Here is a 23,074-nt window from a genome sequence, read left to right as displayed (position 1 = left end):
TTTTTATATCTTGAATTTTCAAACAATATATTCACAGATAATATAATGGGAAATCTATCTCAACCTATCCTTAAAGTACCAAACTCCTGCTTGCATTCTCACTCACAAATATTAAACATCCATCTCCAAAAAACTAAATTCTTCACAATTTTTTTAAAATTGAGAACATAAAAAACGTATGCATTCAATAATTTAAGATACTAACAAATATTAAAAACTTCAAAATATCAGATAATAACGTTTTTCAATTAAAAAAATATCATTTTGCTTTTCAATTCGAACATAAATCTTAAATATTTTTAATTAATATCTGATTTACAGCATTATTATCCATTTATAAATCTGACAAATAAATGACAAAACCATCAGAAATAGTATCACTTTTTGTCAAAAGTGAAGTCATGCTATTTTTCATGCACAACACATTTTTGGTGATTTTATTGAGAATTGTCTTAAATAAACTAGACATTAGTGGAAGATCTTCTTCCACAGACCAACCATATGCTATCGGAATAGCTCGTCTGGTTGGAGATGTAGTGGCAATTACCCCCATTTTACCCGCACAGATTGTATTGGTTCTAGTGGCATCCACAAGAAGAATATTGTTAAATCTTTCTGATTTAAGAAACAATTCTGATGCCGGTGGTAAAATTGAAATACATTTTATTATAAAGTTTGGATCTTCAATTAATTCGTTAACTTTGTAAATATACTCATTTTTATCATTTTTTTCACCTGTAGAAATAATGGAACAGCCTCCTGATTCAACAATATGATTATTCAATGAAATTAGTTTTTTGAAACTATTCACTAAATCAGAATCTGTAATATGAAAAATTGCTTTTACACGTTTTCGAAAAGTATCTTCTCCTATTTCCCTTTTGAATTGTTTTTGAACGATACAATGAAAATTTGTAAAATTATTACTGATAAATGATTCATTATTTGATTCAATAAGATAATCTAATACTATTGTGGGGATGGTTGTTGATTCCATACAATGCGAATGAGATTTATCAACTCGTATTTTGTAACATTTGAGCGTTTTGTCATAGTAAACTGTATAATGAGCGCCGCATTGACATGATAATTCACGTTTTGCTCTATTATAGTTCATAAATATGAAATTTTGAGATGTGTGGTATAATGCTGTAAAAAACGCTGAATCTTCATTGGCAAAATTAATGGATGTTAAATATGCTTCAATTGCTATAATTTTTTCATGCGAAACTTCAGATGTTGAGTAGCTAGGAACAGAATCGTCATTTTCATTATTTGACAATGCTTTTTTTAGATCTTGAATGGATGGAATTAATGGCCAGTCCATAGGATCACTCAGTGGAATTTTGAAATCAATTGGATTTTGAGGTGGATCATCAATATATTTCAGTAATAAAGACATTTATGAATTAGAAAAGTGACAAATAATAAATCACCATAAATAATATAAATTCAACAATATATATGATGCAATATCTATTATATAAAACATTCTGTGAATTAAAAATTTAATTTTTTTTCATGAATCATTTGTAAATAATATTTTTGCTACAGTTTTTCAGGAGATATTAAAAAATCATGACGATATTTGTTTGACATTATTGATGTTTCAATGATAAAAATAATAAATGGTGATTAATATTATGTTTCTAAAGAATATAAGAGACAACAGAAATAGAAATATGTTAGAAACTTAAAAATATATGTATACATAATAGCTTATGTTATCATAGCTAAATATCATTTAAACAGAATATGAAGATATAGAAAAAAGTGTGTATCTGATTTGAATCTAAAAATATAGTGTTTTACTGACAATGAATTGCTTATTATGTTAGCAATAATCAAAAAATCTATGAATCAGGATGAATTTGTATTTTGATTCAAATTCGCTGATTGTATCTTCATCTAAGATCTCATAATTCTGTGATAGAAAATTAATAATGGAATCAGTAACAATTTGATTTTGTATGATAATTGGATCATCAATTAAATTTAAATATAAATTTAAGTAAAAATCGAGATTATCTTCATTTATTGGATTATTATTATTAAATGACTGAATTATATCTATTTTATGAGATGGTAGAATGCTTTTATCCGGTAAAATTGAATAAGAAAGTTCGCACATTAAGTCAAATACTAAATTCTTACTTGAAAAGCATAGAGTCCGAGAGTTTAATTTGACAATAAAGCTTACCATTTTCATTTATAATTGATTTAACTTTCAAGTAATTTTCTTTTGAATATATTAAAATTAACAAATTGCTAATATTGTATTCACTATATGTGTCAGATTTGCACATATTCAAAAAATTATTAAATAATTGAAAGGCATAAACTCGTAGAATTCATCCATTTGAAACTTAGCGAGACAACACATAATATGAAACCAATTCAATTGTATTTTTTTTCATTTTGTATTGTAAAAATGTTTTTTACAGGAAAATTGACAAAATATTCACCAAATATATCAAATATTTGATGACTAAATTCAAGAATTATCTCCGAAACAAAAGTCAGAATTGAAATGGAAATTTTCTCAGATAGCTGAAATTCTTCAGTTAAAAGCCTTAAATAATTGAAACAGATCTGTTTTTCTGACGAAAAATTGAGTTTTATATATAATTGAATCAGCCTATGAAGATATTTTTTATCTTGTGTTTTTATCAATTCAAATAGTAAAGTTATATGTAAATTCTTGATTAATGTGTCATCTTTTGTTTCATTATATGTTATAAGTGTTAATTTTAATATAAATAAACTGTGTTCACTAAAAATGAATTTTAAATTTAAATCCTTACATACTTCTAAATCCTTTAATACCATTAGGAGTTGTTTAAATTGTTGAAAATTTAATAAAATTTCAAATGGAAAGTTAGTTGTTAACCTGTAAAATAAATCATATGCAACTTCTTTTTGTAGCACTAAAGTAAAATTATATAAAAAGTAATTGTTTATTTAGTTAGTTTTTCCTTCTTATTCTTTTGGTTCTTTAATTTCTATATGAGATTCATAAAAATCCAATAGGCTTTTGATATTATATTTTTTGACATCGTCCCTTGAACACTTATAAAAGTGTCCATTGATTTCACCTCCACACATGTATTTCCCATTTTCAATCCACATATGGGTAATTTTAAATTTTTTTAACTTTAATTTCTTCAGGAGGGGCCTGAGTTTGGTTCCGTTTCTGAAAATCGTCAATCAATTTTTTATAAAAAAATAATTTCGTGGAATCAACCCAATGGCAAACCCAAATTTTAGCTAAAAGTGACATGGAAAAAAACGTTTAGTATTAAAAAAAAGACCGATGAGAGCTTCGTTCGAAATATAGAGGGAACCGAGAATGCGCAACCATTCTCAGGGAATATTGGATGCTATTCCCGTTCCCTCTGTATGGAAAATTGAGGTTTTCAAAGGGAGTTAAAATAATATCAAATTTATACTAATTTACTTCAAAATACAAAAGTATTTGACAGCTAAAATTAGTTACTTTAGCAAGCCTATCAATTCCCTTTTACGATTATTGCTACTTTTTCGAAATAAAAGTAAAAACAAATTTATACTAATTTACTTCAAAATACAAAAGTATTTGACAGCTAAAATTAGTTACTTTAGCAAGCCTATCAATACCCTTTTACGATTATTGCTACTTTTTCGAAATAAAATAAATTTATTATCAAAAACCTTTTTTTTTCTTAGTAAAAATAAACGAAATTTTTTACCTTATGAACTTTTGATGGAAATATGCAAATTTAAAATAATAAAGAAAGCCGCGAGCGAAGCGATCGGCTTAGTTCGAAGATTTTGATTCAAATCTTTGCTGATCTGTAATTCGCGGAAGCCGCGAGCGAATCGAGCGGCTTAGGTCTAAGATTTTGATTCAAATCTTTGCTTATATTCCTTAAATTCTTTATGAAACTCGCAACAGTTCCATAAAAAATTTTAAATTCTAAACTGTCGAAATTACCGATTGGTAATCACACCCTTCATGGGTGTGTCACTTTTTACAGGCGTGTCACTTTTAGCTAAAATTACCCCTACTCTCAACCCAATTACATTCTTCTTTATTGTTTTCAATCCATTTTATTAAATATTGAGTTGAATCACCATTATTTTTTTTTCATTATAATTTGAGTGGGTTTGCAAGTTTTATCATTGAACATTTGCAAATAAATTGAGACATGATCGGTAATTTTGAAAGGATAATAAAAAATTGAGAGAAGGTGTAATTTTTTAAAAAAGAAGATAAATCAAATATATTTTAATAAACAAATCAAATTATTAATTCATCCAGAATTTTTTTAAGAAATGATCGGCAATTTTGAAAGGATAATAAAAAATTGAGAGAAGGTGTAATTTTTTAAAAAACAAGATAAATCAAATATATTTTAATAAATAAATCAAATTATTCAATTTTGATTTTAAAAACAATACTTTTATTGTAAATTTGAATTCAAATTATTGTTTTATATTCAGCCTTATATATTATTTTTCTTTAAACATTATTTTTCTTTCTTCTATTCAAATGCATTTTCAAAGCAAATTTTGAATTATCCTATATTATCTCAATTACAAATATATTTTTATTTAACTTAAATGCACAATTAATCTTTTCATAATTTATCCATTTTGATAATTTCGATTTTTTTCAAAACGCTCTCAAATCTTTACAATTTGTGAGAATAATTTTATTCCCATATCAAAATTCAAATTTGTTTTTTTTTAATAATTGCATTTATCTATTAATATACTATCTATTTTTCAATTTTTTATTTTCTATTTTTTCTCACACCTCAGAAAAGCTAAAATATTGAATTGACAATGTTCTTACTCAAATTATCAATTGTATGATGATTTAAAGCGTGTCTTTGAAGCCTGGATCGATCGCTGCGAACGCGTGATTGAATCCAATGGTGATTATATTTAAATAAACTTTATATATATGTAACTTGTTTATTTCTATTCGCAGTATTCAGGTTTGTGCTAAACACACCTTTGGACACCCTATATTGATTGATTTCATATTTATTTCACCATTCTTCAAATATAAGTTTCGTCATCCTTGAGAATTTTCATCACCACTTGAAGTTATTGTTGAATCAAGAATATAATTTCTATGTGGAGAAGTAGATGAAACTGTAATATAACAATATACGCCAAAATTTGGGGTTTTAGAGCCATAACAGCAAATTCGGTCTTGTATACACTCCCCTTTACTAGATTCTAGGTATAAAGAGCCACCTTCTTTGCTCTTATGCTCGCATTTTTCAAACGAACTTGTATCAAGGAGAAATTTAAGTTTGTTAGTGGTTGAATCTGTAATTCGAATTGCACCTGCTGAATTAAGGTAAATAAAGTGACAAAGAGAGATATAATAGCTGTTTGATGCACTAACATTGAGTTCTTTCCTTTCACCGGTGCATGATTTATAATAGATCGAAGTATCAAAAAAATTGTTCCACGCTTGTTGGAAAATAAAGCGAAAGTACTGAAATAAATTATTGAAATCATCATTATTTATTCATCCTCACTTTGAATTGTATAAAATTTCATACGATTTTGGAAGAAAGATTTCAGAATTTGTCAAAAAAAATCGGATCAGAATACCACAAATGTTCTTTAATTTAATGTATTTATTACTTTTTCTAAACGTCAACTAGAATTAATGGTCAATTTAGGAACATTTTTTAAAGAATTGGCATTAATTGAAAACTAATTTAGAAATATTATGTAAATAATCATCAAAAACTTTAAAACATAGTGACATCAGGATGAAAACCACTCTATGTTGAGTTTGTTACATCGAGACACAATCACGAAGCCAATTAACCAAGTTCTCAAAATTTACGTAATTTCTGCACTCAAATGGCAAAATTAGTACTTAATTTAAGATAAAATAAAATTTTTATGAGGAATAGAGAGATGCAAGATAAATCAGGAAATAAAAATTATTATTTCTTTTGTTATTAACTTTGATCTTTTTGACTATATATGTTTCGTTTAAAAGTCTTGCAATACAAGTATTAGTCAAATGTAAATCATCTATATTATCCAAATTTGCACTCTCCGTTATAGTGGCAGTTCCAAATTTAGAAGGCTCAATACTTTCTACGTAGCATCCTTTAAGCAGCATTCTCTTATTAAACCGAATTCCAAAATATCGAATTTTAACAGTATTTTCATAAAAACTGCAATTACTGAAATTGAGATTGTAATCGCTGTACACAAAATAATCGCAACTATTTCCGAAGTAACTACAAAAATGAATGTTAAATTCAATTGTATCAGAAGGTCCAGTGTGCCATGCTAGATGGATTTCTGAATCTGTAGATGTGTTATTTGAGAATATAGAATGTGTTATATTTGAGTTAGAAAAACAATAAATTTCATAGAAATTTCGTGAATTCAATTTTGCAAACGAAACATTGATGGATTTCATATGTGTTTCACCATTATACAAATAAATATTACGAGCTCCGATGTAATTTTCATCACCACTTGAAATTGTTTAGCAATTTCAACATCCTCTTATACTGTTTTAGATGGAAATATTAATATTAACGATTGGTGGTATGCTATAGGCTCTGGTAGTTATAACTCTAATCAAAGAATTCAGGACCACCATGTGCCAACATTCCATATCCCGATACACTTACAAATGATTTATGGATTAAAATAATAGATAAATCAATACTGAGGTTTCTTCCTCCTTTTCACACACTTTTCTGTCCCTCTAATATTTTAAAATACCAAAATAAGCGTTATTTCCCTTTATATTTCTTGGAAATTTATTTAATTTTAATATAAGAATAAAGATTTCATGTTAAAAGTTTTTTTAAATGAATTCTCTCAATTTTTTGAGAATTTGTCAATTCGCTCAATAAAGAAAAATGTTCATTTTTTTTGAAATTACAGCGTTTCCTATATTGATAAATTATGAATTATGAAAGAACTGCTTAATAAATCCATTCGTTACATAGTTTCGTCCATATTTCTCACGAAGATTGGGATGATTTCTTTGATTCATCAATTAAGTATACGTCATATGCTAAAGAAAACAAAGAACTCAGCACCAATACCTCGAATAGCTATTACATCTCTCTTTGCCTCTTTGTTTTTCTTAATTCTTCAGGAGCAGTTCGTATCACTGATGAAACAACCACCGGTCTTAAATTCCTCATTGATACAAGTTCATTTGATGAATGTGAACACCAAAGCAAAGAAGGTGGCTCTTTATACGTAAATTCAGTTAAAGGTGAGTGTATTCAGAATAAAATATGCAGTTTTGGTTCTAGATTACCAAAAGATGGCACTTATTGCCATGTAACAGTTTCAGAAACTACTCCATTTGTAACTGAAGTCTTTAACTGAAGCGGAGGTAAGTGGATGTGTACTTTGGTTGAAGTAAAAGTAGTCGTCTGGATAATCGTCTGGAAAATGGAATAAGAAGTTGTAGAGACCGTTAATCTTGAAACTGTCGTTAATATAACCAATAACACTAAATCGATTGGTTTCATTGATGAAATAAACTTGCGTCGTTGCAATAACTTTGTTGTCCGAGAATAATGTTGTTGAATTGTGGTGGTATATCTTTAACCATTTTGTATCATTGATAATTTTGATTTCATAACCAGCATTGTTAAGAATTTTCTTGCTTTAAAAAATTGATAGATTTTACAATTTGATTCAAATATTTCAGAGTGTTATTTCAAAAAATCGAATATAATAAGAAATAAATTTAATATATTTTATTCTGATATTAAAACAATAAAGATTTCGAATAAATTAAAAGGAAAATAACTCCAATTTTGGCAATTTAGAGCATTGGAAAGACAGATATGTTCAAGAAAAGAAGGAAGAAACTTCAAAACTGATTTATCTATTATCTTAATCCATAAATCATTTGTAGTTGTAGTAGGATCTGCAATATTGGCACAATTTGGTCCTGGAATTCTTCGACCACTGTGATAGCAGTTAGAGCCAATAGCATACCACCAATGGTCATAATTAATATTTCCATCTAAAATTGCGTCCGAAGCTGTTGAAATTGCTAAACCATTGAGCATTAGGTAACTTTTTAGATCGGGAAAACATTTTTTATTATAAAATTTGTAACTGAAGTCTTTAACTGAAGCGGAGGTAAGTGGATGTGTACTTTGGTTGAAGTAAAAGTAGTCGTCTGGATAATCGTCTGGAAAATGGAATAAGAAGTTGTAGAGACCGTTAATCTTGAAACTGTCGTTAATATAACCAATAACACTAAATCGATTGGTTTCATTGATGAAATAAACTTGCGTCGTTGCAATAACTTTGTTGTCCGAGAATAATGTTGTTGAATTGTGGTGGTATATCTTTAACCATTTTGTATCATTGATAATTTTGATTTCATAACCAGCATCATTTATTTTTTCGTCTCCATTGATGAAAAATTTCATATTGTCACTTTTAGATATTTTGAATTAATACTTTGAAAAAATTCTGAATAAAATTTTTACAATATGGGTAAAAGTACCTTTGAGAAATTGAGTTTCATGACCATGATATTCATAGTCGCTTCCAAATTTTAACGAAATATCAAGAATTTTAATTCTTGAAATACATCGATTGATAATGTCCTCTTTATGATAATGCTATTAACATTTCATTAATGTTGTAAACGAAAACGATAAAAACAGTTTGACAGTAAAGTGACACTTTACATGGCAAAAAAATAGAGCCTTACTTTTGAGATACTTGAGATTGAAACTGAATCTTATGAGGCGGTGATCTTGAATCACTACCTCATAAGGTTCAGTTTCATATAAAATTTGTTGCAATTTGTTATTCTTTTGCAATTATTTCTTATAAGATTTTACATCTTTTAGCGGGGAATGTTTGTTATCATGTATATATTATAAATATCTACACGATAACGAACATTCCTCGCTAAATTGCTGAGAAACTTTGAGGAAATGTCGAACAATTTCCTCAAAGTTTCTCAGATTTATATAAATCACTAGAGTCCCCTAGGCACTGATTCTGGTTCAGTACCTAGGAGGCTCTAGTTCCCTAACGAACTGATAAAATGTTTTTAAATTTTTGGATATTGCTACCTGTGAAGCACTGACTTCAAGTCAGTACCTCACAGGTAGCAATTACATTGAAAGATGGGAGAAACTTTGTCCGAATGTTAAACTATTCGGACAAAGTTTCTCCCATTTGTAGTGGAGATGGAAGGCTTTGAGGTATATTATATTAATGTATACCCCAAAGCCTTCCATCTCCACTTGAAAGTTCCAAAACTTTGGGTTAATAGTTTGCAATTAACCCAAAGTTTTGGAACTTTCTAGAAGGAATTGCAGGGTAAGAGGTACATATTCATACTATGTACCTCTTACCCTCCAATTCCTTCCTTAACATAAACAAATTTGGAGTTAATTGTTTGCAATTAACTCCGGGTTTGTTGACCTCCAAATGAAAATGAAAGGGTAAGAGGTATATAGTGACCCTATATGCCTCTTACCCTTTCATTCTCATTAATTATGGGAGAAACTTTGGCCGAATGTTAAATTATTCGACCAAAGTTTCTCCCATTTTTTGAAGGGATTGGAGGCTATGAGATACTGATGCAATGTCAGTACCTCATGGCCTCCAATTCCATCCTGAAACTGATCAAAGTTGATCTTACATGCATTTGAAATTTGCCATGTAAAGTCCACTTTTTGAGAGAGAGGATTTGACTGCGTCAAATCCTCTTTTTCGTTTACGAGATTAACACTCTTTTGAATTTGGAAAAAGTTATCAAATTATGGACTAGTTGCTTATATTGACTCTTTTATATACAATCTATATTTTTGCTGAATGAAAACTACATTTCAGTGAAAATAAATAAGAAAATTAGAGAGCATTAAGGGTGCACTTACACCCCTATGACATAGCCTTCAATTATGATATTTAAGGTTAATTTTCAATGTTTCTTCACGTCAGTTGTCAAAAATTTGAATCAAAGTCAGATGGGCGTAAGTGCAGCCTTAAAGATTCGAATATTTTCATACATTTGAGAGATGAAGAAGAACTACACCTAAACACTGTGAATAAATTAATTAGCATTATGAGAATGCATATCCATTAACATCATACAATCAAATTCAAAATGATAATTGTATAACCAAAATATTCCTGCAATGGGTATATCAAGTATGTTGATGTTATGTTCCATTGCCAAAATGTAAAAATGATGGTAAGTTAAAGGTCGTTTATCTGTTATTCTTTTATTCACTAACACAAGAAACAAGAAAAATCATGAAATTAAAGTTAATTTTCTTTTCTTCTTTATCTCTTTCTTGTTTAACACTAACTGTTGGTGAAAGTTTTGCAACACATAAACTATGTGTATAATGATGATTTTCTGGATAAATTAAGCTTACGTTCTCTGTTATTACAAGAGTTCCAACTGTTCCAGGTTCATAAAAATCTAAATAACATTTTTCAATTTGAACTTTGTTGTTTCCATATGCATGAAAGTACTTTGATGTGACAATATTCTTAGAAAAGCTGCAATTAAGGAAGTAAAGGTCATAATAAGTCCAAATAAACCAATCGCAGTTATTTTATATGTAATTACAAAAAATTATTTTATATTCAATTGTGTTTGATGGTCCGTAATGAAGCGCGTGGTAATGACTTGCATTTTTAGATGTGCTGTTCGAAAATGTTGAAAGTGATACATTTGAGTTAGAACAACACCAAATTTCGTAAAAATTTCTGAAATCAAGTTTTGAATGTGAAATATTAATCGAATTCATATGTACTTTCCCATTATATAGATAAATATTCATTTTCCCAAGGAAGCTATTATCACCACTCGAAGAAATTGTTGAATCAAGAATATAATTCTTATAAGTAGATTTAGATGATATTGTAACATGGCAGAAAGCGCCATCGTTTGGCTATTTAGAGCCAAAACTGCAGATTTTGTCTTGAATACACTCACCTTGGTTCTATTTTATGTATAGAGAGCCGCCGTCGGCGCTCTTATGTTCGCATTTGTCAAAGGAACTTGTATCGATGAGGAATTTAAGATTGCTGCTCGTTGTGTCTGTGATACGAATTGCACCTGTCGAATTAAGATAAACAAAGAGACAAAAAGAGACATAATAGCTGTCTGATGTAGTAACTCTGAGTTCTTTGCTTTCATTTGTGTATGACTTATAGACAATTGAAGAATCGAAGAAATTATTCCAATCTTTGTGGGAAATTGGGAGAAAAATATGTTGTGAATGAATTGACTTATTAAGGTAATCATCATTTTAATCGCCGTCAGTTTGAATGATATATAGGATCGGATGAATTTGTTTTGCTCATTGAATTTTGAATTGGAACAATATGTCAGAAATCAGATTTCCAAGGTATTGGAATACAACAATGAAACTTTACAGTTTTTTTATAACATATCATGTTTACACATACATTTTCTATGAGAGAAACTGATATAAATGGATTTTGGGTGAATTTATTGGCAATTTTCATGAGAGCATGAATTATCAAAAAACTGTTGATTGTGTTGAATCTAATATTAGCAACAATTATCAACAAATAGAGAATACTTACTTCAGGTCAGATTTTTTTTGAATTATAAAAGTTTTGCTTTCTGAATAGCTAAACCCACAGGAGACAATGTTATCAGATAATCAAATAATTAAATACTATGCAAATATACAATCAAAGTAGTATCTAGCGTAATTTCTTAAGATTATTCTTATTTAAAACTGTTTCATGGAATTACAGATGGAAAAAACAAATAGTTATTAAAGATAGAAAGGAGATGGATAAAATGCACACATTTGCACACATTTTTACACTTTTTCTGACAAGCATCATTCAAATTTGAAGAAATACCTCTAAATTTCATTCAAATTTCTGTCAAAATGTGTGCAAAATTGAAATAGGCACACATTTTGACATACAATTATTTATATACGTTATTTTAATGGTTTCAGAGAAATCTTCGTTACACATTATTGAAGATTACTCAATATTTAAGTGAATGACTCACTACCACCTGTTTAGAAAAATGGTAGCATAAAATCCAAATGCCACATATATTATTTCTTATTTCATACAAATAAACTTACAATTATAACCTTAACTTGTTTGCAAAGCAGAAACTCAATATAAGCAATCGATCAGTAGTGTATTTAAAAGTCGAATTTAAATTTAAAAATTTATAATCTTATTTCGGAACCAAATAGTATAAATTTAGGACAAAAAGCTACGTGGTGTTGATAACAACTATTAAACTTCAAATATTACTACCATGTATAGATACAATGGCTCATATTGATAATTGATAAACGTGCATATAAATTGCATATATCATCAATGTCATTAAGTAAAATACATGTATATAAATAGATTAGAAATATTTTCGGTTAGAATTAAAATCTATGTAATAAAAAATAAGTTATAAAAATAAATACTGAATTTTTATTTGTAATATAAACTGCTACAATATGCTAGTGTATACAAATGTATTTGTCGTATTGATTTGAAAGATCTTCAACATGGTTCAGATCTAAATTTGAAACTCGTAAAATAAAGCGAATCTTTATTTATAATATAAACTGCTACAATATGCTAGTGTGTACAAATGTGTTTGTACAAATGTATAACTCTTTGTCAATTGTCATGGCACCTTATAACTTAAAAATCATTTTCATTAACAAATATAAAAAGTGACAATTAATATTTTCATTAAATGCATATTTAATTATCAAAACAATGTCGATTTAGCTTGAATGTTCATTATAAATGTGTAAGTTTAGGAAAACAAAAAATAATTAATTCTCGCAAAGAAACTTATTTTAAAAGAACCTAAACAAAAGTTCATATAATAATAAATCTAAAAATAGATATTAATTTAAACGAAGATAATGAGAGAATGGGGATGTTGTAAAACAATGAGACTTAATGATCAAATAATTAAAATAATAAAATTAATTAAAGGAAAGCTAAAATAGTTTAATGAATTTTTATAGATTGATTACACAATCAATGTTTCTGTGTCAATGTACATCAATCAACATTGTTTCATTGAATTTTGTCTTTCACCAAGAAGATTCAAGAACAAAGTTTTGTAGTTTCAATAGATTGATTACACAATCAATGTTTCTGTGTCAATGTACATCAATCAACATTGTTTCATTGAATTTTGTCTTTCACCAAGAAGATTCAAGAACAAGTTTTGCTCTTTTTCTTTTTTAAATGATTAAAAATGTTACCTTGCTTTAACTTTACACGTTTTCGTTTACTAAAATTATCTTTTACCATCACTTATCTTATCATACCCAATTATTCATTTAATTCTATATTTTTCTGACCAAAAATCCTCTCAAATCTCCCTTCTTCTTTCAAAAATTCTATGAGTTTATTCAAATTTCCTTTAAATCTTTGCTAGTCCTTCTATAAGATTCATTCTAAAATTTTTGAAAAAATTTAAAATTTGCTAAATATATTCTTTATTACTTTGCACTATTTTCCAATTGAAAAATCGTCGATTTTAATCAAATGTAAGATCATCATAATAAAAATTATGAAACTTACCGTGTTTATTAGTAAATTTCAATATGAAGTTGTTATACAAACAGCTGGTACTTTAAATTGAGAAATTGCATAATTCCATCTACAAATTTTGGTCTAGACAATAATCATTGATAAATTATAATATATGTATTATGTGTATTTACATTGCATATATAACAATTTCAATTTCTATATTAAATTGTTATTTGATATCAGCTATATTTGTTCAGGTAAAATGAAGTGTAAAAATATAATTCATGAATTACATATATATATATATATATATATTATTTATTATTATTAAAATCAAATTCAGATTTATAAATTAAGGTTATTCATTTTTGATATGGTTATCACGCTCAAATATGGAAATAAAATTAAAAAAGTCAATACTCCTCAAGAAATACATTGTCTATCATTATATCTATATGCTTCCAAAGTATTTCATCTTAAACTAAAGACTTTTATATTACAAAAAGATTCAAAGAAGATACAATTGTTTAATTATGTTAAACATTATTCAGATATGACAATTGAAATAAAAGAGTCAAAAAAAGCCTCTAAACTATTTGACAATCCAATAATTTCTTCAACTAAACTATCAAATTTGGAGGATTTAATAAAATATGGATATGATATGGATATTTCACAAATTGCATTGTTTTCAGCCAGAAATGACATTGATACTGCTATGAAAATACTGAACACGGATTCAATCGAAGAATATGGATATGAACTTAATTGCTTATTAAAACAAGTAAGAGAATTTAGAAGAAGTGATATAAAAGGTCAAATGATTGCAATAAGGACAGATAGCAATGGTAAAAAATACACAGAAGTATTAGCAGAAGGGATTTTTAAAGCAGATAGCGATGTTGAATCAAGTGATGATTCATATGATATCATTGAAGATGTAAAATCAGATAAAATTAAATCAGGAAACGCGCTTAATATTAATGATATAATTGGCAATAGGAATCCAAATATTGATGGAGAAACGATTAATAGCCATTCAAATATTAATCAAAACATTAATGAAAGAAATTCAAATATTGATGGAGAAACGATTAATAGCCATTCAAATATTAATCAAAACATTAATGAAAGAAATCCAAATATTGATGGAGAAACGATTAATAGCCATTCAAATATTAATCAAAACATTAATGAAAGAAATTCAAATATTGATGGAGAAACGATTAATAGCCATTCAAATATTAATCAAAACATTAATGAAAGAAATCCAAATATTGATGGAGAAACGATTAATAGCCATTCAAATATTAATCAAAACATTAATGAAAGAAATTCAAATATTGATGGAGAAACGATTAATAGCCATTCAAATATTAATCAAAACATTAATGAAAGAAATTCAAATATTGATGGAGAAATTAGTGATGGTCATCAAAATATTAATGGACGCATATTGAAACCAAAATCAAATAATAATAAATCTCGGCAAGCAATCCTCAAATTATCTCCTAATTTTATACAAGTAAATAGAGTAAACATCCAAGTTCCTCCAGCTCCAGCTCTTCCTCAACAGAGACAACAACAATCTCTTCCAGCTCAGACTCTTCCTCAACAGAGACAACAACAATCTCTTCCAACTCAGGCTCTTCCTAAACAACAACCATATATAACTGATAATTTATCTTTTGATAACTTTATTAACCCTCAAATTATTATTGATAATGCGAAAGTATATCAAAGTATTTCCGACAAAAGGAGTCAATATAATCTTTCCAAAACCATTTGCGAACAATGTGTTGCAAACTACAATATATTGAACAAAGATGATAAAGAAGCCCAGAGAATAAAAATTAGTGATATTTTACGTACTTATCATACATTTAGTATATCTGACTCTGACAAATTTGCCTATAGGAAAACGATATATCCTCAAGGTATTCCATTACGATTTGAATGTTATTATTGCAAGAATGATCATTTAGAGTTACACTATTATTGTGCCAAACGAAAAAATGTGGTTATTCACAAATTATATCATTATTTCCAGCTGGTTCGAATATAAAAGCGTCAATCCACGAAATAAATCCTCCACACAACTGCTCCAAATCGAAATATTCGATTGAAATCAATGGAACACATCAAATCAGGTATGAATTCGAATCAATGATATCAACTTATATTCAAAATAATCCATTGTTATCACTAGCTGAAGCTCGACAATATTCAAATCAACTCATATTTGAATACAATTCTTCACATGATGATACTATTGATATTTCACCTCAAACAATAGCAAAGCTATACTACGAGATCAGGCCTAAAATCAAACTAAGCGAAAATGAATTAATTAAGAAGTTATTAGAAAAGTATAACAGCACAGATTATTATATAACCCAATATTACTCAAGTTCAGATGATACTAACTATTATTTCTTCGGGTTGCCAGCTTTTATAAAAAGAGCTAAAACTTGCAACCATCTTTTCATAGATGGAACATTTCGTATCGTTCCAATTAAGTTAGCAAATGGGCAGCTCTTAAATCTTTTAGTATACGATGAAGCTACAATTTTATATTTACCTTTCCTTCATGTACTAATGACAGGAAGATCATCACTTAACTATGATACAGTTTTTAATTTAATGATCACATGTCCTCTTATTAGTATATCATTGGGAAAATATAAAATCATTAAATCAGATTTTGAGAATGCATTAATGAAATCAATCAAATCTAAAGTCAATGATGAAACTACAGTCACTGGTTGTATATTTCATTATATAGCAGCTCTTGTTAAAAATTTCAAAAAGTTATGTGATGAAAACGATGTTTGCGCAAAATCACTTTTAAAACTATTATGTGCATGTCCTTTTGTTCCAATAGAAGTTTTTGAAATAATTTGCAAAAAATTAGATGCGATTAAAGAAATAAATGATTTTGCAAAATATTTCTTAAATACATGGGGTAAAAAGTATGATGTAATTAACAAGCTGAAAGTATCTGATATGATCTTTTCCAATAATGGAGTTGAGTCATTTAACAAAGTGTTAAACTCTCATATTGCATTCCCACATCCAACTATTTATCATATGATTTACATCCTATTGAAAGTTGATAAGGTATATTTTCATCGATATGCAAGGCAGCAAAATGACAATTTTGATCATAAAAAATCGTATTTTATACCATTGACAAGAATTCAACAAGAGTTAGATGTATTCACATCTAATTTTGGATTAGAACGTGCAGAAATACCAAGTGAAATAATCAAAAAATAAAAAATCATTTCGATTTGGAGAGGCCGATTATCGAGATATAGAAATTGAAAAATATCTGAATAAAAATGATGAGCAGTTTTCAAATTCTGTTACAATTAAATTAGAAGAATCCGATGATATAAATATCAATGAATTCGAAATTACAGAAGATGATATTTTTGGAAATGAGATTAATTAATTTATGACAAATCATTTAGAATAAAAAATTATTTTATAAGAATTTGAAAATTAATAATAAGGGAAATAGGAACAGTAATATATAAGTATATATGAAGACAAAAATTCAATGAAACAATGTTGATTGATGTACATTGACACAGAAACATTGATTGTGTAATCAATCTATTGAAACTACAAAACTTTGTTCTTGAATCTTCTTGGTGAAAGACAAAATTCAATGAAACAATGTTGATTGATGTACATTGACACAGAAACATTGATTGTGTAATCAATCTATAAAAATTCATTAAACTATTTTAGCTTTCCTTTAATTAATTTTATTATTTTAATTATTTGATCATTAAGTCTCATTGTTTTACAACATCCCCATTCTCTCATTATCTTCGTTTAAATTAATATCTATTTTTAGATTTATTATTATATGAACTTTTGTTTAGGTTCTTTTAAAATAAGTTTCTTTGCGAGAATTAATTATTTTTTGTTTTCCTAAACTTACACATTTATAATGAACATTCAAGCTAAATCGACATTGTTTTGATAATTAAATATGCATTTAATGAAAATATTAATTGTCACTTTTTATATTTGTTAATGAAAATGATTTTTAAGTTATAAGGTGCCATGACAATTGACAAAGAGTTATACATTTGTACAAACACATTTGTACACACTAGCATATTGTAGCAGTTTATATTATAAATAAAGATTCGCTTTATTTTACGAGTTTCAAATTTAGATCTGAACCATGTTGAAGATCTTTCAAATCAATACGACAAATACATTTGTATACACTAGCATATTGTAGCAGTTTATATTACAAATAAAAATTCAGTATTTATTTTTATAACTTATTTTTTATTACATAGATTTTAATTCTAACCGAAAATATTTCTAATCTATTTATATACATGTATTTTACTTAATGACATTGATGATATATGCAATTTATATACACGTTTATCAATTATCAATATGAGCCATTGTATTGTTCATGGTAGTATAGATCTGTATTTTTCCCAAGTGAGCGGGGTATCTCTAATCCCAGCCCTATCGTCCTCCCAGTGTCAGTTTTTAATATAAAATCCAAAATTTTTTTAAAAATAAAAATTTCGAGAAATTTTTCTAGTTTTTTTTCTTTGGAGTAAAAAGACACTATTTAATGAAATTCATATGAGTGAATGCGGATAAATACTCTCAAAACATACAATTTATATATTTTTTCTTTATATTATCAACTAATTAGTGATAATTTTTTTTGAATCAGATTTTTTTCATTAAAAATATAATATATAACGCAATAATGATGTACACATACGCATCTTCACATCAAAATATAAAGTTTGTTTTGGTCTGGGCCCCCCAACCCAAAATTCTAAAAAAATTGAATAAAATTGAATACTTGGGGCTGGGATACCCAGCCCGAAACCGAATTGAATTTTTTGAATTAAAGAATATATTTACGTATTTATAATATATATGTGATGTTTATAAAAAATACTAAATTTTTGTAAAAAAATTCAATTTATTCAAAACGTATATTAAGTGATCACTTCATTAGTAGGATCAGCGATCCTACTAAATGGTGAGAATGCCACTAGCTAAAAAGGGAGTCCTTGGAGCTCTTGATCTCTTGTCAGTAGAGTCCATAATGAGGCATGGCATCTACTGATTAGAGATCAGAGCAATCCTACCTTACCTTCAGGAGCTACAAAGCTCCTAATCGTTACGAGAGGGAGCCTTGGAGCTCCTGAAGCTCATCAGCAGAGGATATTTACCATTTGGGCCTCTTCTGATGAAAGATGCGAAGCTCTTCTACGAACCAGGAGCTCCAAAGCTCCTAATCCTTACGAAAGGGAGCTTTGGAGCTCCTGAGTCTTCATCAACAGAGTCCCAGTTGATAAATATCCTATGCTGATGAAAGATGCGAAGCACATCTTCGAACCAGGAGCTCCAAAGCTCCTATTCCTTACGAAAGGGAGCTCTGGAGCTTCTGAAACTTCTCCTATTATAAAATAGGACAGTTTTCTTCTGAGGCTTCTCATCAAATCTAAGACTTCAGAAGAAAGCTGTCCTATCCGTGTATACTTACATTCTGATGGACTACAAGTGTACAACTTTAAGGCAGAGATTATCCGAGGCCTCTCATCAAATGAGGGACCTCGGATAATCTCTGCCTTAAGTAGTCAAATAGCTTTTCTGACTATTCAGGGACAAGAGAACAAGAGTTGGAATACTCTAAGGCAAGGTTCTTCCGAAAGCTCTCATCGAATGAGAGACTTCAGAAGGACCTTGCCAAATCCTTGAACACCGATATCCTTGGAACCGAGCTAGGACCAAGGAGAAGTAGTGTACTATAGCGCACGATGGCAATCTCGGAAATACTTATATTGCCACATGCACAATATCTATTCAGCCTGACTCCTATATACAAGAAGTCAGGCAGAATAGATATTGTGCATATGATTTGCAGAACTCTCATATATATAAATTTTTGTTATCCCAAAAAGGTGACACTTTGGGTGTATCGTCCATCCCAGGGATGCAAAATTCACATCACCTTGTATCTATACATGGTAGTAATATTTGAAGTTTAATAGTTGTTATCAACACCACGTAGCTTTTTGTCCTAAATTTATACTATTTGGTTCCGAAATAAGATTATAAATTTTTAAATTTAAATTCGACTTTTAAATACACTACTGATCGATTGCTTATATTGAGTTTCTGCTTTGCAAACAAGTTGAGGTTATAATTGTAAGTTTATTTGTATGAAATAAGAAATAATATATGTGGCATTTGGATTTTATGCTACCATTTTTCTAAACAGGTGGTAGTGAGTCATTCACTTAAATATTGAGTAATCTTCAATAATGTGTAACGAAGATTTCTCTGAAACCATTAAAATAACGTATATAAATAATTGTATGTCAAAATGTGTGCCTATTTCAATTTTGCACACATTTTGACAGAAATTTGAATGAAATTTAGAGGTATTTCTTCAAATTTGAATGATGCTTGTCAGAAAAAGTGTAAAAATGTGTGCAAATGTGTGCTATGTTTTTTCTCGATCGGAAATAACTGGAAATCAGATAAAATTGAAGTTGGCCCAATTCAGATTAGATTTGTTGTAAAATGTCAAAAATTTTCATAAAAAATGATCGGAAAATTGACAAATGTTATGATAAAGGAAAATATGCTACGTGGCCATTAGATTCTCTAATGGAACATTATGATAATGAAAAATAATATTAAATGCATATAAATATGCAAAAATCAAGTTGATTTTGAACTGAATCTTAAGATTTACAATAATGTGCATGAATACAGAAAGAATGTTTGATTAAGAAGCAATATAACAAAGAAAAATCAGAAATATAAAGCTAAATTTTTATTTATTATTAACTATTATTTCGACTTCAGTTAGTTTTAATAGTTTTTCTATGCAAATGTATGACAAATGACGAGTTTCTGGATAAGTTGAACCTACATTCTCTGTAGCTAAGATGCATTCAAAAGTACTAGGATATAATTTTTGTTTTCATCCCCGATACCAGATTTCTATTTTATTGTGACAAATTTCATTGTGTTAGGAAAAAACGTCTAAAAAGTATTGTTTGAATAATTTAAAGAGAAGCAAGAAAAATCAAAAAAATAAATTTATTTCTTCTTTTATTGTTGACTTTAATTTCTTCATCTTCTGTATCTTCTTCGATCATGCGTAAGCAAGTATTAGATAAATAATTGTTATCTGGATAATTTGAAATAACTTGTTCTGTTATTGTGACAGATCCAAATGAAATAGGACCAGGATCGTTAAAATAGCATCCTTTAAGTTGAACTTGTTTATTATTGGTATGTGTGAAATACCAAAATCGGATATTATTTTTATTAAAGCTGCAATTAGATAAAATCAAATCATAATCTGTGGCGATGAAGTAATTACAGCTATTTGCGAAGTAATTGCAAAAAAGAACTTTAAATTCGATTGAATCAGATGAGCCAGTGTGATATTCTTGATGATATTCAGTGATCGTAGATGTGTTATTCGAAAATGTTGAAAGTGAAACGTTTGAATTAGAACAGCAATAAAATTCGTATAAATTTCTCAATTCAAGTTTTGAAAATGAAATATTAATTGATTTCATGTGGGTTTCGCCGTTGTATAAATAGATATTACGTGTTCCTTGGAAACTATCATCGCCGCTGGTGGAAATTGATGAATCAAGAATGTAATTTTTAAATGGAGATGTAGATGAAACGGTAACTTTGCAGTATGTGCCTTCTTTTGGCGATTTGGAGTTAAAACTGCAGATTTTGTTTTGAATACACTCACCTTTGTTCGAAATCATGAAAAAGGAACCGCCTTGATCGGTTTGATGCTCACATTTGTCAAATGAGCTGGTGTCAATGAGAAATTTGAGATGATTTGTTGATGTATCTGTGATTCGAATTGCACCTGTCTGGTTAAGATAAATAAAGAGACAATGAGAAATGTAATAGCTATTTGTTGGACTGGCATTGAGGTATTCGCGCTTTTTTCTGTAAAGTGTGTATGAAATTGATGAGTCAAAGAAATCTTTCCAAGTATTGTGTAAAATAAGAGGTAATATCTGCATTCAATGAACGTAAAAAACTTAAGTGTTATCATCTCAACCATCTAATTAACACCTTAAATGAAATTCAGATTAGATTTGTTGTAAAATGTCAAAAATTTTCAAAGACCTGATCGAAAACTGCCGACCATGTTTTGAATACATTCCTTGGGCAGATTTTCATTCCTTGGACGTTTTGGATACGGTATGACATTTTACAAGCTTCTTTTTCATTTGCTTGTGATAGAATTATTTTTATTTATAGATGATTGACATATAATATTGATACTGTAGCATTATGAGTGATTCAACTATAGTTGAAATATGTGATAGAGTATAATGGGTCCTGAAATATAATTCAAATATAAAATCAATGTTTAAGCATTTTTAAGAAACAAGAAAAATCATGTAATTAAAACTATTATGTTGCTTATAGTTAACTTTTGGCTCATCTTTGTTTTCATTATCTTCTGATAGATCGAGTTTTAGTTCTGCAATGCATGTAAAAGATGAATGTTGATTGTCTGGATATGGTGAACTGTTTTTTTGTGATATTTTGATGGTTCCATATTTAGTAGGATTTGTGACGTCTAAGTAAATCCCTTGAAGTAGCATTGTTCCTTTGTTATCAACCTCGAAATAATATCCACCGACATCGTTTTTATATATGCTGCAATTAATAATATCAATATCATAATAGCTATATATCAAGTGAGATATGTAATTTTTATAGTAATTACAATAAATCATTTTGAATTTAGAAGTGCCTTGATTCCAAACTTCAAAATACCCGCGAGTTTTCATTGTATTGTTTGAAAACGTTGAAAATGTGATATTGGAGTTGGGGAAAAAATTTATGTAGTACATACACTGGTAATTCATTTTTGCATATTCACCATTAATTAAGTAAATATTTTTTATTCCTTCGAAGCTTCCATCACCACTTGAAATTATAATTTTTAAAAGGAGATGTCTTTGAAACTGTAATTTGACAATACACTCCAGAACTTGGCGATTTTGAGCCAATACAACAGATTCTATCTTGGATGCATTCTCCTTTTTTTGAATCTATGAATAAAGATCCACCTTTATCGCTCTTATGTTAGCATTCATCAAATGAGCTGGTTTCAATAAGAAATTTGAGAGAATTTGGTGAATTGTCTGTAATTCGAATTGCTCCAGTCTGATTAAGGTGAATAAAAAGACAAAGTGAAACGTAATAACTCTCAAATGTAGTAATATTGAGATTTGAATTTTTTTGTGAATAGGAATTGTGCTGAATCGAAGAATTAAAGAAATCTTCCCACTCATTGTGAGAAAGGAAGAACGATTTATATAACGTTCGAGTCTGTTATGTGCAACTATCTCCAATTTAATTATGTGTACTTAGATCTAGATGCTAAATGTTGCCATTTCGTACTAAACATTTTCTAATGACAAAATTTTGGATTAATATACAATCAATTCTATGAGTTTCTTTCAAT

At 28.4% G+C, this 23,074-nt stretch overlaps 4 protein-coding genes across 4 annotated transcripts, besides 7 other annotated features; 2 read left to right on the top strand and 2 right to left on the bottom strand.

Moving 5' to 3' along the window:
• Positions 1 to 3,249: 3,249 nt before the first annotated feature.
• Positions 3,250 to 4,049: a mobile genetic element.
• A 3,705-nt stretch (positions 4,050 to 7,754) lies between these two features.
• TVAGG3_0833950 (uncharacterized protein) lies at positions 7,755 to 8,441 on the bottom strand (the record flags this gene model as incomplete). Its single annotated transcript, XM_001308429.1, has 1 exon — positions 7,755 to 8,441. The coding sequence occupies one exon, from the start codon at positions 8,439 to 8,441 to the stop codon at positions 7,755 to 7,757; it is 687 nt and encodes a 228-aa protein (XP_001308430.1).
• A 212-nt stretch (positions 8,442 to 8,653) lies between these two features.
• Positions 8,654 to 9,756: a mobile genetic element.
• A 137-nt stretch (positions 9,757 to 9,893) lies between these two features.
• Positions 9,894 to 10,020: a mobile genetic element.
• A 1,786-nt stretch (positions 10,021 to 11,806) lies between these two features.
• Positions 11,807 to 18,012: a mobile genetic element.
• Positions 12,454 to 13,197: a mobile genetic element.
• TVAGG3_0833910 (uncharacterized protein) lies at positions 14,093 to 15,604 on the top strand (the record flags this gene model as incomplete). The annotated part of the gene is made up of 1 exon (XM_001308430.1): positions 14,093 to 15,604. The coding sequence occupies one exon, from the start codon at positions 14,093 to 14,095 to the stop codon at positions 15,602 to 15,604; it is 1,512 nt and encodes a 503-aa protein (XP_001308431.1).
• Positions 15,706 to 16,517, top strand: TVAGG3_0833900 (uncharacterized protein; the record flags this gene model as incomplete). The annotated part of the gene is made up of 1 exon (XM_001308431.2): positions 15,706 to 16,517. A coding segment is annotated over one exon (812 nt), but the record flags the coding sequence as incomplete, so codon positions are not given.
• Positions 18,013 to 18,694: 682 nt separating the features above from the next.
• Positions 18,695 to 18,992: a mobile genetic element.
• Positions 18,993 to 19,556: 564 nt separating this feature from the next.
• Positions 19,557 to 20,061: a mobile genetic element.
• A 227-nt stretch (positions 20,062 to 20,288) lies between these two features.
• TVAGG3_0833860 (uncharacterized protein) lies at positions 20,289 to 23,045 on the bottom strand (the record flags this gene model as incomplete). Its single annotated transcript, XM_001308432.2, has 1 exon — positions 20,622 to 21,614. The coding sequence occupies one exon, from the start codon at positions 21,612 to 21,614 to the stop codon at positions 20,622 to 20,624; it is 993 nt and encodes a 330-aa protein (XP_001308433.1).
• Positions 23,046 to 23,074: the final 29 nt, after the last annotated feature.

The sequence above is a fragment of the Trichomonas vaginalis genome, chromosome VI, assembly GCF_026262505.1.
Source record: "Trichomonas vaginalis G3 chromosome VI, whole genome shotgun sequence".
Classification (NCBI taxonomy): domain Eukaryota; phylum Parabasalia; order Trichomonadida; family Trichomonadidae; genus Trichomonas; species Trichomonas vaginalis.
The sequence above is the reverse complement of the archived record's forward strand: the minus strand, read 5'-3'. Positions and strand labels throughout refer to the sequence as shown.